The sequence below is a fragment of the Aricia agestis genome, chromosome 13, assembly GCF_905147365.1.
Source record: "Aricia agestis chromosome 13, ilAriAges1.1, whole genome shotgun sequence".
NCBI lineage: Eukaryota > Metazoa > Arthropoda > Insecta > Lepidoptera > Lycaenidae > Aricia > Aricia agestis.
This window is the reverse complement of record NC_056418.1, coordinates 7,833,859-7,847,105: the sequence shown is the minus strand read 5'-3', so window position 1 is coordinate 7,847,105 and position 13,247 is coordinate 7,833,859. Positions and strand designations below refer to the sequence as shown.

Here is a 13,247-nt window from a genome sequence, read left to right as displayed (position 1 = left end):
TTTGTAACTCATGATTACTATGAAAAATAATTTACGCGACCGAAATTCTGCGACTTACAACTCACAAAATTACGCTCATTTGAATTCACCCTAAATTTTAACAATAGAAAAAGGTAGGTAAATAAAATCAATTTTTGTTACGAAAATTATATCTATTACAGCTCATCTTCATGTCAACTTGATATTTTGAGGAATATGAAATTTATTTCACTTGTCTATTTGAAAATAGTTTTGGTTAAAATCTTAACTAAACCACCTTAGTCTTATAACACAATGTATTGTGCTTCACTTAATTTCTTTAACATAAGCATCAAGTTCAGCATCCAACTGCTCAGCTGTGGGGACGGGTCGTCGACCACCTCTACCACCGCCACCCCCTCCTCGGCCACCTCTTCGTCCACCTCCTCCAACTCGTCCACTGTTTTGATTTCTTACTGGTGCATTTCCTGGAATAATTATAATAATATGTGCATTATAATATGTAATAAATATGGTAGTTTAAAAAAAAAACTAAAAAAACAAACTTTTATTTTAAGTTTAACAAATTTTTGCAATGTTATTGGCTTTTTTCTTTAAAAAATATAAAATTTCGAATTAATTAGACTACTGGAGATAGGTTAAAATCATGCTCAAATATTCCATTACAAACATACAGCCCAAGCTAATAAAAGTGTGTTAAAATGGCCATAAATGATTGTCAGAAGACTCAGAGATCATCAAAAAAGTACCAGAGTGATCAATATTGAAATACATTTATGGCCTGTTTCACCACGTCCTGATAAGGCTATCCACCAATTAACTTGACAGATCAAGTATAGAGAATCTGTCAAAAAAGTTGTAAATAGCCTATTAGGCACTTTATAAGAAAGTGGTGAAATAGGCCCTTAGTATTCAAGCCACATGATCTTTATTTTAAGTACTCATTTACCTCTGTTAGAATTTCTTCTGCCAATGTTTCCACCTACTGGTCGGGGTCTGTCAACAGATCTGAATGTGCTTATTTCTGATGTCGCCAACTGTATGTTCATAGCACGTCCATCTAGTGGTACACCATTATATTGTTTCATAGCTTTTAATGCATCTGACTTCCTGTCAAATACAACATCTGCAGTCCCTGTAAAATAATATTTGATCATGTACTTGCTGCTACATAATAGGTTAACAAGTGGCTAAATTAACAGTTCGTAAGAAGAATAATAAACTAAGCATGAAAGACTAGGTATAACCTTGTATATTAATAATAATAATTTGTTATTTCCTAAGGAAGCCAATTTGTAATTTTTGTATAAACAAGATGATGTAATTATAAATAAACTGTTTATTGCCTTACCCAGCGATCTTCCAGATCTATCATAATGTACTGCAGCACTTTTTAACATGCCAAACTCTGAGAAAAGTTCTTGTATATCAGAGTCTGAAACTCCAAAATCCAAATTTGATACGAGGAGCTTGGTCGGCCCTGTAGTGAGCGGGGTGCTCCTCTGAATATTCCTGTCGCTAAATTCATTGTACATGTCATGTTTCCATGTGCTGTTTACATCACCCTGAAATAGGTTGCCCTTCATAGATCATACCAATGCCCATTGCGGCCTCGAGTATACCCTGAATACTCAGCCAACAATAGCTTTACAAATTAGTACATTCACATTACTATTTTATAACATAAATTACAACAGAATTGCAGGCTACATAATTACAATTAATTTACAACCACAGATAGTCTTAATCACTGGCACATCACTGTTTTAACACAATACTGTTCAATGCATCACAAATACTGATTGAACTGCTCCAGACATTTCCCAATACTTGGTGAAAGGAGTGACTGGGAACATACTCTTATATACTCTGCTGTATCGACGTTGTTTCCTTTGCGAGATTCGAGATCTTCCATAAGGACAGTAAAGCAGCGATCTGCCACTTGCCAGCAACAGATCCAAGTTTCAGTCGCAAAGCTCACCCAAACTTATGTTTTTATGACCACCATTTTCATAAGTAGGTGTTAGCAAACAATAATAGTGAAGTATCGAGTATGTAACAGATACATGGTAGATATAAATAGATTTTACACGGAAGACGTGGATTTAATTTTAGTGTAAGCTGTCTTTGAACCCCGATTCCACCAAATTTACTTTATTACTGGAAGCAATTCCCTGGTAAAGGAATTGCTAAGATCGAAAACAATAGCCATTTATGTGTCACCAAAGACGCGTCACGTTTCCCCACGTTCGTCCGCCATATTTAATTTTTTATCGACATATTTTTGATTTACCCTTGTGTAATTAGTAGGTTTAGATACGCCTCCACGATTTCTTCCGCGCAGAACCCCACCGGTACGGCCATTACGGAAGCCAGTTCCACCACGGCCAGGTTTTTTGGCACCAAACTTTCTTCCAGCGCCACCGCCACCACCGCCGCCTCTTCCTTTTTTGTTTGCTTGTATGATGTCGTCTAATGCCATATCAATTCTATCTACCATTTTAGAAGATTTTGTAACTGATTTTTCGTTAAATACTTTGAATTACTTTCACTAAACTTCTTTGACTGGAAAATGAATAAAATTGAAAACTTGTATGACGTGCAGAAAACAAGCCGAAGGAGCAATAAAATGGCCGTACCCATGGAATTAATACGTAGTACACAGTGGGTGAAACTTTCAAAGAAAAAAAAATTGGGTTCCAAATTTAAACGTAGCAACTAAATTAAGTTGGATAATCTGTGCAATTTTTAAGCAAGATCGACTGTGATTGGTTGATAAAAAAGACGAAGAAGAAGTTTAAAACTCAAAGTTCGATTTTCAGTTAGTGAAAATTATTTTGTAGCAACTCTTTCAAAAATTGTAAATTAGTGGATTAATTATTGAAAAACAAAAGGTAAGCCATTGTAAAATGTAAATATAACCGTAAATTGATAAATTGAAGCAAAACATAACTATGTCATACCGTGTTCTAATACAAAGTATGTCATACACGGACGTAAAAAAAATACGGACGGATCGCCATTAAGAAATGAGTGAAGCACCCTTAATAAGCCCAGGCGATCATATGTACACATCTTGCACAAACACTAGCACTGTAATAAGCCGATCGTACCGCCATTACGCAATTAGACTGCATCGCGGTGACACATCTTTGTCATTCATAAATAAAAATAAATATGCCATCTTGTGTAGTAAAATGGTGCAAGAACAATACAACCTTACACAAAAAACATCAAGGAATAATATTTCATAGGTAAGATAACATATTTTTAAAGTATTTTGATAAAATAATGTAAATATTAATTCAACTTCAACAGGTCAGTAATGTCTATAACAAAGTGGGGAAATTTTCCCCAAACCGGGGAAAATTTTAAATTATTTTTAAATAATCAAATAATTAATTTTATTGTCTTTTATTAGTGTCATGTAAGTATTTAGCATACTATTGACCAGTAATTAGGCAGGAATACAATAATAGGGGTGTAGACAGTAAACGAAATCTAATACAAATTATTGTTTTTTTGAGAGTTTGTATTATAGAATTACCGAAAATGGACATATTTTACATAATAACTTTATAATATTTTTTTTATTTAATAAGTGATTTTTTTTATTGAAATAAGAGTGTATTTATTTTTTATACATATTTTTAGGTGTAACAAAATACTTATGTACTATCAGAGAAGTTGATTCCTATGCAAATCGGGGACATAAGTAGTTTGGTTGCGTTACGTCAAACCCAGCTGACAGATCACAATTAACATTGAATTGACATAAGTATTCGACCAAATAACGTTGGTCTGTCAGTTGCATAGGAATGAACTTCCTTGATGGTACATCTGTAAAATAAATATATTTTCTAAAAATAGTCTACACCCCTATTAATTTCTTAATTTACAAAAGTGGATATAACTGTTGTTTGACGACCTCTGTGGCTCAGTGGGTGGGCTGTCGGTGGCTCAAGCCGGGGGTCGCGGGTTCGAATCCTGCCGACGGAACAAAGTTTTCAAAGTTCCTGGGTCATGGGTGTGTATTAAATATGTGTATCATATAATAAAAATCTTAAATATATGTATAGTATAACAGTATTAAATATATTTCCGTTGTCTGGTACCCGTAACACAAGTCCTTCAGGTACTTAGCACGGGGTCAGACTAACGTGGTGTGAAGCGTCCATAGATAAAATTGTTGTCTTAGATTTCCTTCAGTAGTAGGGGAGGGAAGGTGCTATTGGTGTAGTCACCCGAGCGTCATTGAGACCTAGTAGGAATGAAAATATTGAATGGACCTCTAGACCAGGAATAAATTTAACACCATGTTAGGTGATTTGATTTGACGTTAGCGCATGGTAGAACTCTCGATAGCTCTAACAGGCCGTTAACTGATTTAACAAGCCATTATTTATTTAACATTACTTGATTGTTTGATGAAACGGGTTACGGGACTTAAGTATCTTATATCTTTTCGTATACAGGTTTGTTATATAGGTTTCGGGGGCGATAAATCTGTCTAGCTAGGAATTATTTTTAGAAAATGTCATTTTATTCGTGTTTTATCGAATACCGAGCAAAGCTCGGTCAAATAGCTAGTAATAATTTTATTATTATAAACGTTTGTACATAATCATTATTACTAATAATGTTATGTAAATAATATACTTCGCTGTACGTAATATCTGTTTTTTTTCTATCTATAGTGTCATAAAAATAATATTTTCATTATGACATCTTTAACAACCGCTTACATTTCTGAAGCGAAAAAAACATAAAAATATGTTTAAGTATAAAAAATACATTTAACTTGTCTGAGTTTACAAAATTTAAAAGTAGGGAAATTTATGATTTATATGGCAACCCTCATATCACGCACACGTCCTACACGGGCGGCCATAACTAGGCTTCACTCGTGATTAGAGAAGGTTACGTCCGTACTTTTTTTACGTCTGTGATGTCATAGTGATTATTTGCATATTTGTATAATAATTTACAACTTAAACTATAATAATATAAAAAAGATAGATTATTATTTCATGGAAAATATTATAATGTATCAGTATGTATGCAGTTAATTTCGAAAATGTTGAAATGTGTCTATTGATTTATTGTAGTAATTAATTGCACATTAAGGTTATGAACTATAATAATTTATGTATGGAAATGTAGTAAATGAAAAACTTTTCATTAATTTCAGATTTTTAGGTCCCTGTACTAGTTTGCAACATTTTAGTCTGCAGGCAATGGTTGTTAAGAAGATTTAAGGAGGAGGAGAAGGAAGGTATGGGATTATGAGAGGTGCGGCCACTAAGGGAAAATCCTCTGATCAAGTGAGGTGGCATACAGCTGGCCTGAGCCCACGCGATATATTTCAGCTGTCGTATGTACAGGGTGTAACAAAACAAAGTAATAATACTTATGTGCGTATGTATAAAGATGCGCGTCCACTGGATCGGAATCGGAGCGTAAGCAGCGGACGGATTTGTTGCCTAAACCTTGTGGATTAAATCTGTTTTATTGTTTTGTATTTATTTAGCTATGTACAATAATTTTTATTGAAATAAAACATTTATTTGAGCTCATTTCTTTTTTTTTTTTAAATTTTGGTATGTTTAGAGTGGAAGGTTTTGTACTTAAAATTTTTAACTTTAGTTTCAATTTAAAAAAATAATAAATGTTTTTTTTTTTTCTTCTAAGTCCGACCTCTTGTTACGTAGTATATGACATTCTCTTTGATAGTACATATTGGCCATGGCCGTACCTATAGTGCGTCAAGAATGTCTAGGAGGCTGAACTTTTTTTTTAAGCAATAGCAACATTTTTTTGACATTTGTCCCTTTGTTGTATCAATACTCTACGACATAAAATTTACAAAACAAAGATTTTCAATTTGCTTCAATTTAGTTTTACAATGTGAAAACTACATGTTACTGTGATTAATATAATTAAAGTGAAAGACGTGTCATCGTGCTTAAAGATTTTCATTAAAGAAAAATAGTATTACGCGAAAATATCACTGAAATTCTCGCGTCCACATTTCCGATTCTGATCGCACAATCGCCATAGTAGTAGGTAATTAAGCGTTTGTTTTATCAATTTTATTTGTTCATTTTATTGTATAATGCAATTCCAATGAGTTTCTAAAATACTAGAGTAGCAATGTCTTACAAAAGAATCTCAGAAATGCGTAACCACTTTTTTGTTCAAAAGACAATGTCAAGTCATATATTCGTTATGTCATTATGTATGTGAGATATGCCTGCAGGCATCTTCGAAGTGGCAACGCGTTGCTACCGTAAACTTCCAATCTAGTTACGTTAGTAACATAGAATATCATTGTGCAATTCTAAGTAAACTTAAACCTTATGTTTATGTAAACAATGAACTGTCAAAGAAATCTATTATATAACGCGCCTAACAATGATTGATACTTTGACTTAGGTGCTTTGCATAATTATGTATCTTAGACGTAGGTATATAAAATTCTCGTGTCACAGTGTATGTGCTTAACTCCTTTTACACTTTGGTGTAGCATAATATAATATTTATGTTTTATGTTTACAGGTAGCAGAAAAAGCGTTTAACGAAATAACCGAAATGACTGGGAGAATTTATGCTATCATTTTGAAACACTGAAAATAAATACAAGGAGTGGGAATTAACCCTTTATTAGGATATCCTAAATTCAATATTGAAGAGCTGATTATTGAAGATGAAAGTGCCTCTTCACTGTGACACCACTGCTGTAACTACACGGACCTAGAAAGTGGCGATGATTCTGTTTCCGGCTGCATTGTAGAATATTATTTGGATGATCATATTTTATTAAAATAACAAAACCCTGTTTTTCACTTATTTATTTTTTGTATTTTCTTAAATAAGTAGTTCCATAATAAAAAAGGAGTGAGCTTCTCTCAGCTCTCACTGGTCATCAAAGTAGCTCTGCAGCTCTCAGGAATAGGGTACATAAATAACAGGTGTTGTAAATTCATAATAATATGTAGCACTAGTGACTAGATGTCCCGGTGAACTTTGTGTCACTTATAAACCTTCCCTGGACTTCCAGGAATATTTAAAGACTAAAATTAGCCACATCAGTTCAACCGTTTAATCGAGTTATTGCATTTTTTATATAGTCCGTCAAGAAAGTGAAGAAATTAAAAAGTGGCAACATCGTAGTGTCATTTCTTTTTAGGGTTCCGTACCCAAAGGGTAAAAACGGAACCCTATTACTGAGACTTCGATTTCTGTCCGTCTGTCTCCAGGCTGTAACTCAAGAACGGTAATAGCTAGAGAGTTGAAATTTTCACAGACTATGTATTTCTGTTGCCGCTATAACAACAAAATAAATTAAATATTTAAGGGGGGCTCCGATACAACAAATATAATTTTTCAAACATTTTTTGCTCGGTAACAATGATGACAACAAGTAGGCACTTGAAATTTTCACAAAGGCCATAATTATATGTGTTATTTAATAATTATTAATAATATTTAAATAAAATAAAAATTTAAGGGGGGGCTTCCATACAAAAGCACAATTTTGGCTGATTTTTGCTCTATAACGGTACGGAACCCTTCGTGCGCAAGTCCGACTCGCACTTGACCGATTATTTCTTAGATTGATTTGAAAGGGATGACACTACGATGTTACCACTTTTTAATTTCTTCACTTTCTTGACAGAGATAGACTATGATTATAATAGGTACCTTACATTAATTATTAGATTGTTTCTTGTAATTTCGTAAATTAAACACACAATACTATAACTACATCATAATTATTTCAAATTTTCTTAACTACATAATATATATAAATCATAATATTTACAACGTGTTTTTAAGCTGTATTTAATATAAAGTATCAAAATCTTTTATAGTGACTGGATACAGTGTGGCCATAAGAGGCCGCACTGGAAACAAGTGGCGACTCTATTAATGTCGTGACTTTTTTGACGGGCTATACTTTGGTCTTTGAGTTTGAACTTTTTTTTCTTCATAATATAATATGGCACTTCGGCTATTTATAGTCTGTCAAGAAAGTGAAGAAATTAAAAAGTGGCAACATCAAAGTGTCATCCCTTTTTTCTTAGATTGATTTGAAAGGGATGACACTAGGATGTTGCCACTCTTTAATTTCTCCACTTTCTTGACAGGCTCTTTATGAAAAGGAACAGTTTTTTTTTAATTTATTGGGAGCTGGAAACAAGTCCATTGCTCCAAAAAAGGGACTGATGTCAAGAGAGTGTTGCTGTTGCTAAAAAAAGCGGACGGACTGAATACAAAAAAAATATACTGTCATTCTCTACTAGAAGTTCGACAAGGCTGTATAAGAACGTGGCGAGAGACGTGGCGAGAAAAGGAACTAACGCTTCTATCATACAACGTCATTTTTGACAGTTCTCCTTTACCAGCAGCGTGCATTGACTGACATTGATACATTCGATTAAAGCCTTGTCGAACTGTTTAATATTATGCGGGCGCCAGACATGTGATCAAATACGCAAATTCGCCAAGTGTGGCACTGACATTTGCCTATATGTACAAAGTTATTGCTGGCATCATAAACTTATAATGCATAGACCAACAAAGAGTGCGAGAGAGAAGAAAATTCTTTATGGAATTATAACAAGATGAAAAGAGAGAGGCAGTCTAATGAAAATTGTAACAACTTTTATTTGACAGGTTGTCAAAAGTCGTCAATCGTTTTTATGCCCTTTCGGTATTTGCAATTTATTATTTAAATCGTATGTTATTTTCAACAAATATAATATATAACAATAATAACTTGTGCTGTGAGTGATTGCAGTGTAAATCATAGGAATAATCCTGAAAAATATACATTTCACCCGTAATTAATCTTCATGTCCTAATTGCTACGATGTGTTTATTTTTGCTCTATTCTGTCTTTAGCTCTCTATTTCAAATAAAATATTGTGAATCCTCCATTTTACTTTCATATTTTGCGTAACTAAAGTTACTATTGTTCTTATATTACACAAATTTTGAAGAAAAATTTTTCATTAAATTTTTTTACATATACGCTAGTGCTTGAATCAAATTTATCGATATGCTTATCAATATTTTACAATAACATAAAACTAAAATAAAATCATTTACCTTTATATTTATCACCTTAAAAAGGACATATTATCTTATTTTAACAATTATTTTTAAGTAATAATTATCTTTTGACATACCTAGTATAAAATCAAGGTTTCCCAAATCAGTCACTTGAATCTAATACTCATTGAATGCAGCTTTCAATAATATAATAGACAGTAATTCTCTAACAGAATAGGTATAAGTGCAACTTATATTATACTTAATAGGACTGGTACCGACTTCAAAATTATGAAGATTGAGAACAGAAATACTGAATACAGAATAAGAATTATTTAATACTTTTTAGTTAATTTAAGTATAACATTACTATTATCTTTACCTTCAAATCGGTTCACAAACGGCGGAGTAATCGTTGAACATACATAAAAAATATTATATCCACAGCTGAACGTCTAACCTCCTCCTTAAAGTCGGTTAAAAATGATTGTAATAAAAAGTATGAGGGAGTGCCTCCGCTACCGGCGCTGGTTGCCAAAATGGCTGCCAGCGCCGTTTTCCGAACTCCGAAGTTTGCCGAAGTCACGCGATGTTTGCCGAATAGGCTTCCGGCGCCTATTCGGCAAACATCGCTTGTCAAACAGAATAATGATCAAAAACATCAGTCTTGAGCTAAATGACTATGAAAAGTACCAATAATAAGGTCATAATAATTGTAAGGATGCATAATTATTTGAATCCTTCGATCGGGGATTCTCGGAAATGCTATTGTATTCTATTGTTGTCGCGATCACCGGTGCTCGTATGGGGCTTGAATCTTGGATGGGTTAGCATCAGCATCTTCATCATCACCACCATTAGGTGGTGATGATGAAGATGCTGATAAATGTGATCTGTATAGTAGCATTTAAAGACAATATCTTTGCTTCTTTAAACAACGCTGAAACTCTCTAACATGTATAAGGAATCTGAAGTTCTGTTCAGTACCTTCGGAAGTATACCACGGAGTTTATAACTGTAGCTGTGGTGCAAAATCTTACTTTTTGGTAGTTGAAAAAAGATAGCTAAGGTAAAGCTAAGGTAAGAAAATGCATCACAAAAAACTAAAATATCCACAGCCGAACAAATAGGTACCAAACCTTCACCTTTAAAAGTCGAATATATAAATTGAGATTATAATTATAATTTCTTTTTCAAATTTGTGTATCGGCACTGGAACCTAGCGCTTTACGTATTATCACCGGCTACCATTTTGAGTGCCAGCGCCGGTAGTCGTTGTTTTATATCTCGGCTGCCGGCAGTATACTTACCGTAGTTCCCATTACTGATATTTTTGGAAGCCGGCGCCGGCAGCAGAGGCACTCCCAAAAGTATTATGATATTTTATGATATGTATTTAATTTAAGAATAAAATATAATATACTATGTGTGTTGTTTACTTTCAACGTTTACTTTCAATGCAGCAATGTAAGGGCTAGATAGATTTTACCTGAGTAATAAATAAGTTACTTTATAATGTGTTATGTGTATATTATTTACCCCTATAAGAACCTCATGTCATAAGTCATAACATATCCGACGAATGACGATTGAAAAATCAATCATACGAAAATTGGTATCTACTTTTCAATCGTCACCTTTTTTGCCAATTAAAATTTATGATACCTAATTTGAAATACAAAATCTGTCAAAGTTGCATATTATTTATTTCTTATAGAAACTCAGGTAAAATAACTCGAATTAAACTATCGATAGCAAAATACTATACTATCGAAAGTAAAATATACATCACTAGCACACGCACACATTGACAGATCAAAAATGGTCACGCATTTTCAGGTTGTCAGGTGGTCTATACGACAGTATATTATAAGTTTATGGCTGGCATTTTCCTATTTGGGCAAAGTTTGCTCAAACTTTGAAGCCCATGTCTGGCGCCGGCTTTATGCATAGTCTATGGGAGTTTTGTCGGGAATGGAAAAGAGTGAAGTTGTGTTTTTGTATTATTTTCCTAAAATTGTGTTAATTATGGTGTATTTAATGTGTAATATTGGTAGAATATTAACCATTAGATATTCGTTATCGTGCACAAGTGTAGGAAAGTGATGCAATATCCAGAAACAAGCTATTTTATGTTCCCTCCAAAACTCCATCGAAAGTTTCAGTAAAGCGTCTACCACTTTACTGAATCGACCAACTTGACTCCTTGACTGCATTGACTTTTTACTTTGACTAGACTTTTGACCTGCGATATAAAGAAACGATGCTGAAAATTGTATGCAACTATACTGTTTTCCCGCCATTTACAATACTTGACACTGGCCATGGCTATATAGCCGAAGTGCCATAATAAGAAAAAAAAATGTCTATGACTGTCATTGTCAATGCCATTTTGGCATTGCTAAAATTTCGGTGGAAAAAAAAGCGCGGGAACTTGCAAAAGGCGGACGCGGTATTTTTTCGGAAAATTTTAAAATTCTTTTTATCTTTAATTAGTTAATTAAATAGTGTAGTTTTAGTTTTATTTTTTCTTTCTTGTACTTTATATTCATTTTATTTGGTAAGTTTTTATTTTATAACGTAGTTAATAAGAATATTATGGAGGAGCCCGACCCGGGGGGACCTGGTCCCCCCGTTGGTCTTTATATTACTGTATCTAATGATTCGAGCATGGATACTGACACCTCATGCTCAGTAAATACTAGAAAACGTCCAGCGATTCCTAGAAAGCGGTGCAAAAAGTGCCAGAAAAAAATTAAAAGGGACCCAAAAAAGGCTAATCCGAATATCAATTGCATGTGTCTTAGCGACACCGAAATCCACAATGTACCTAAACAAGACGTTATTCCTGAAACGCAGACAAATATGAGTACAATTGAAAAAACCCAGGGCTTAGATTCACGGGTCGGTAGGATGCTGTATAAAGATACAGACTCTTCTCCTTATATTGTCCATATACAAAAGGTACCAAAGTCGCCTAATGAAAACATAAATTTTCACCCCATAGTGTTTGGCCATTACTTGAAAACAAATAACATTAAAAATATTGTAGATGGTAGTATTAAGAAAATAGCCAGAAACCGATTATCTGTAGCCTTTTCTTCATATAATGAAGCCAATAGTTTTATAAGTAACCCTCAATTCAATTCAGAACAATTTAAATCTTTTATTCCATCATTTCAGGTAAGTAGAATAGGATTAGTTAGAGGCATACCTGCTGATTGGTCCGATGATGATGTTATAAATAATATTACTTTACCAATTGGATGTGGTGAAATACTAAAAATTAGGAGGTTAAAGAAAAAAACAATAGTGAATGGAACCGCTCAATTTAATAACACCGAATCTGTGGTAATAACATTTGACGGACAGACGCTACCAAAGAGAGTCTTCATGTGCTATAATGCACTTCCTGTAGACTTATATATATTCCCTACAATACAGTGCTTCAATTGCTGTAGATACGGACATGTCAAAAACCAATGTCGGTCAACACCTAGATGCTTTAGGTGTGGCCAAGGGCATGCTGGTGATAGTTGCTCAGTTGAAGAGGAGTCTATTTACTGTTGTATTTGCCACGGTTCGCACATTGCAACTGATAAAAAATGCCCAGAATTCCAACGCCAAAAATCAATTAAGGAGTCAATGGCTCACAATTGTCTATCCTACTCAGAAGCTTCTAAGTTACATCCTCCCATTTCAAAATTATATTCTGACGTGTTAATATCATCTACTTCTTCATCATCATCACCTGTAAATACACAAAAATCATTTTTCAACAACAATAATAATAAACAGAATTTGAATTTAATGCAACGGTCATATAAAAAAACTGTTTTCAAACAACCAAAATTGCCACAGAAACAACAAAATGGGTATGACAGACAAACACATAATAGCTTAATAAAAGATTATAATCCTCCATTAGGAGATAATGGATCTGCATATCCAGCTCCCGGTATTAACATGGATTCGATACAAGAAACAATTTTAGCATTAAACAAACTGATTACATCATTATCATCTTTATCACCGTCCAACGCTGCCATATTCACCACTGAATCACAAATTAATACCACTTCCAACAATGGACAACGTAGTCCAGTGGAATTGCCGCAGTGTGGTTAGTAAAAAACACGAAATTATTTTTTTAATTAATAAATACAAACCTATTGTTCTTTCCTTACAAGAGACATGGCTCAAGCCGGAAT

The 13,247-nt window shown here is 33.7% G+C and overlaps 1 protein-coding gene across 1 annotated transcript; it reads right to left on the bottom strand.

Annotated features, from left to right (window-relative positions):
* Positions 1-122: 122 nt before the first annotated feature.
* Positions 123-2,619, bottom strand: LOC121733456 (THO complex subunit 4). The gene is made up of 4 exons (XM_042123720.1): positions 2,273-2,619; positions 1,331-1,544; positions 929-1,114; positions 123-446 (listed from the first exon to the last, which is right to left on the bottom strand). The coding sequence occupies exons 1-4, from the start codon at positions 2,477-2,479 to the stop codon at positions 286-288; spliced, it is 768 nt and encodes a 255-aa protein (XP_041979654.1). The 5' UTR covers positions 2,480-2,619; the 3' UTR covers positions 123-285.
* Between the last annotated feature and the right edge of the window lie 10,628 nt (positions 2,620-13,247).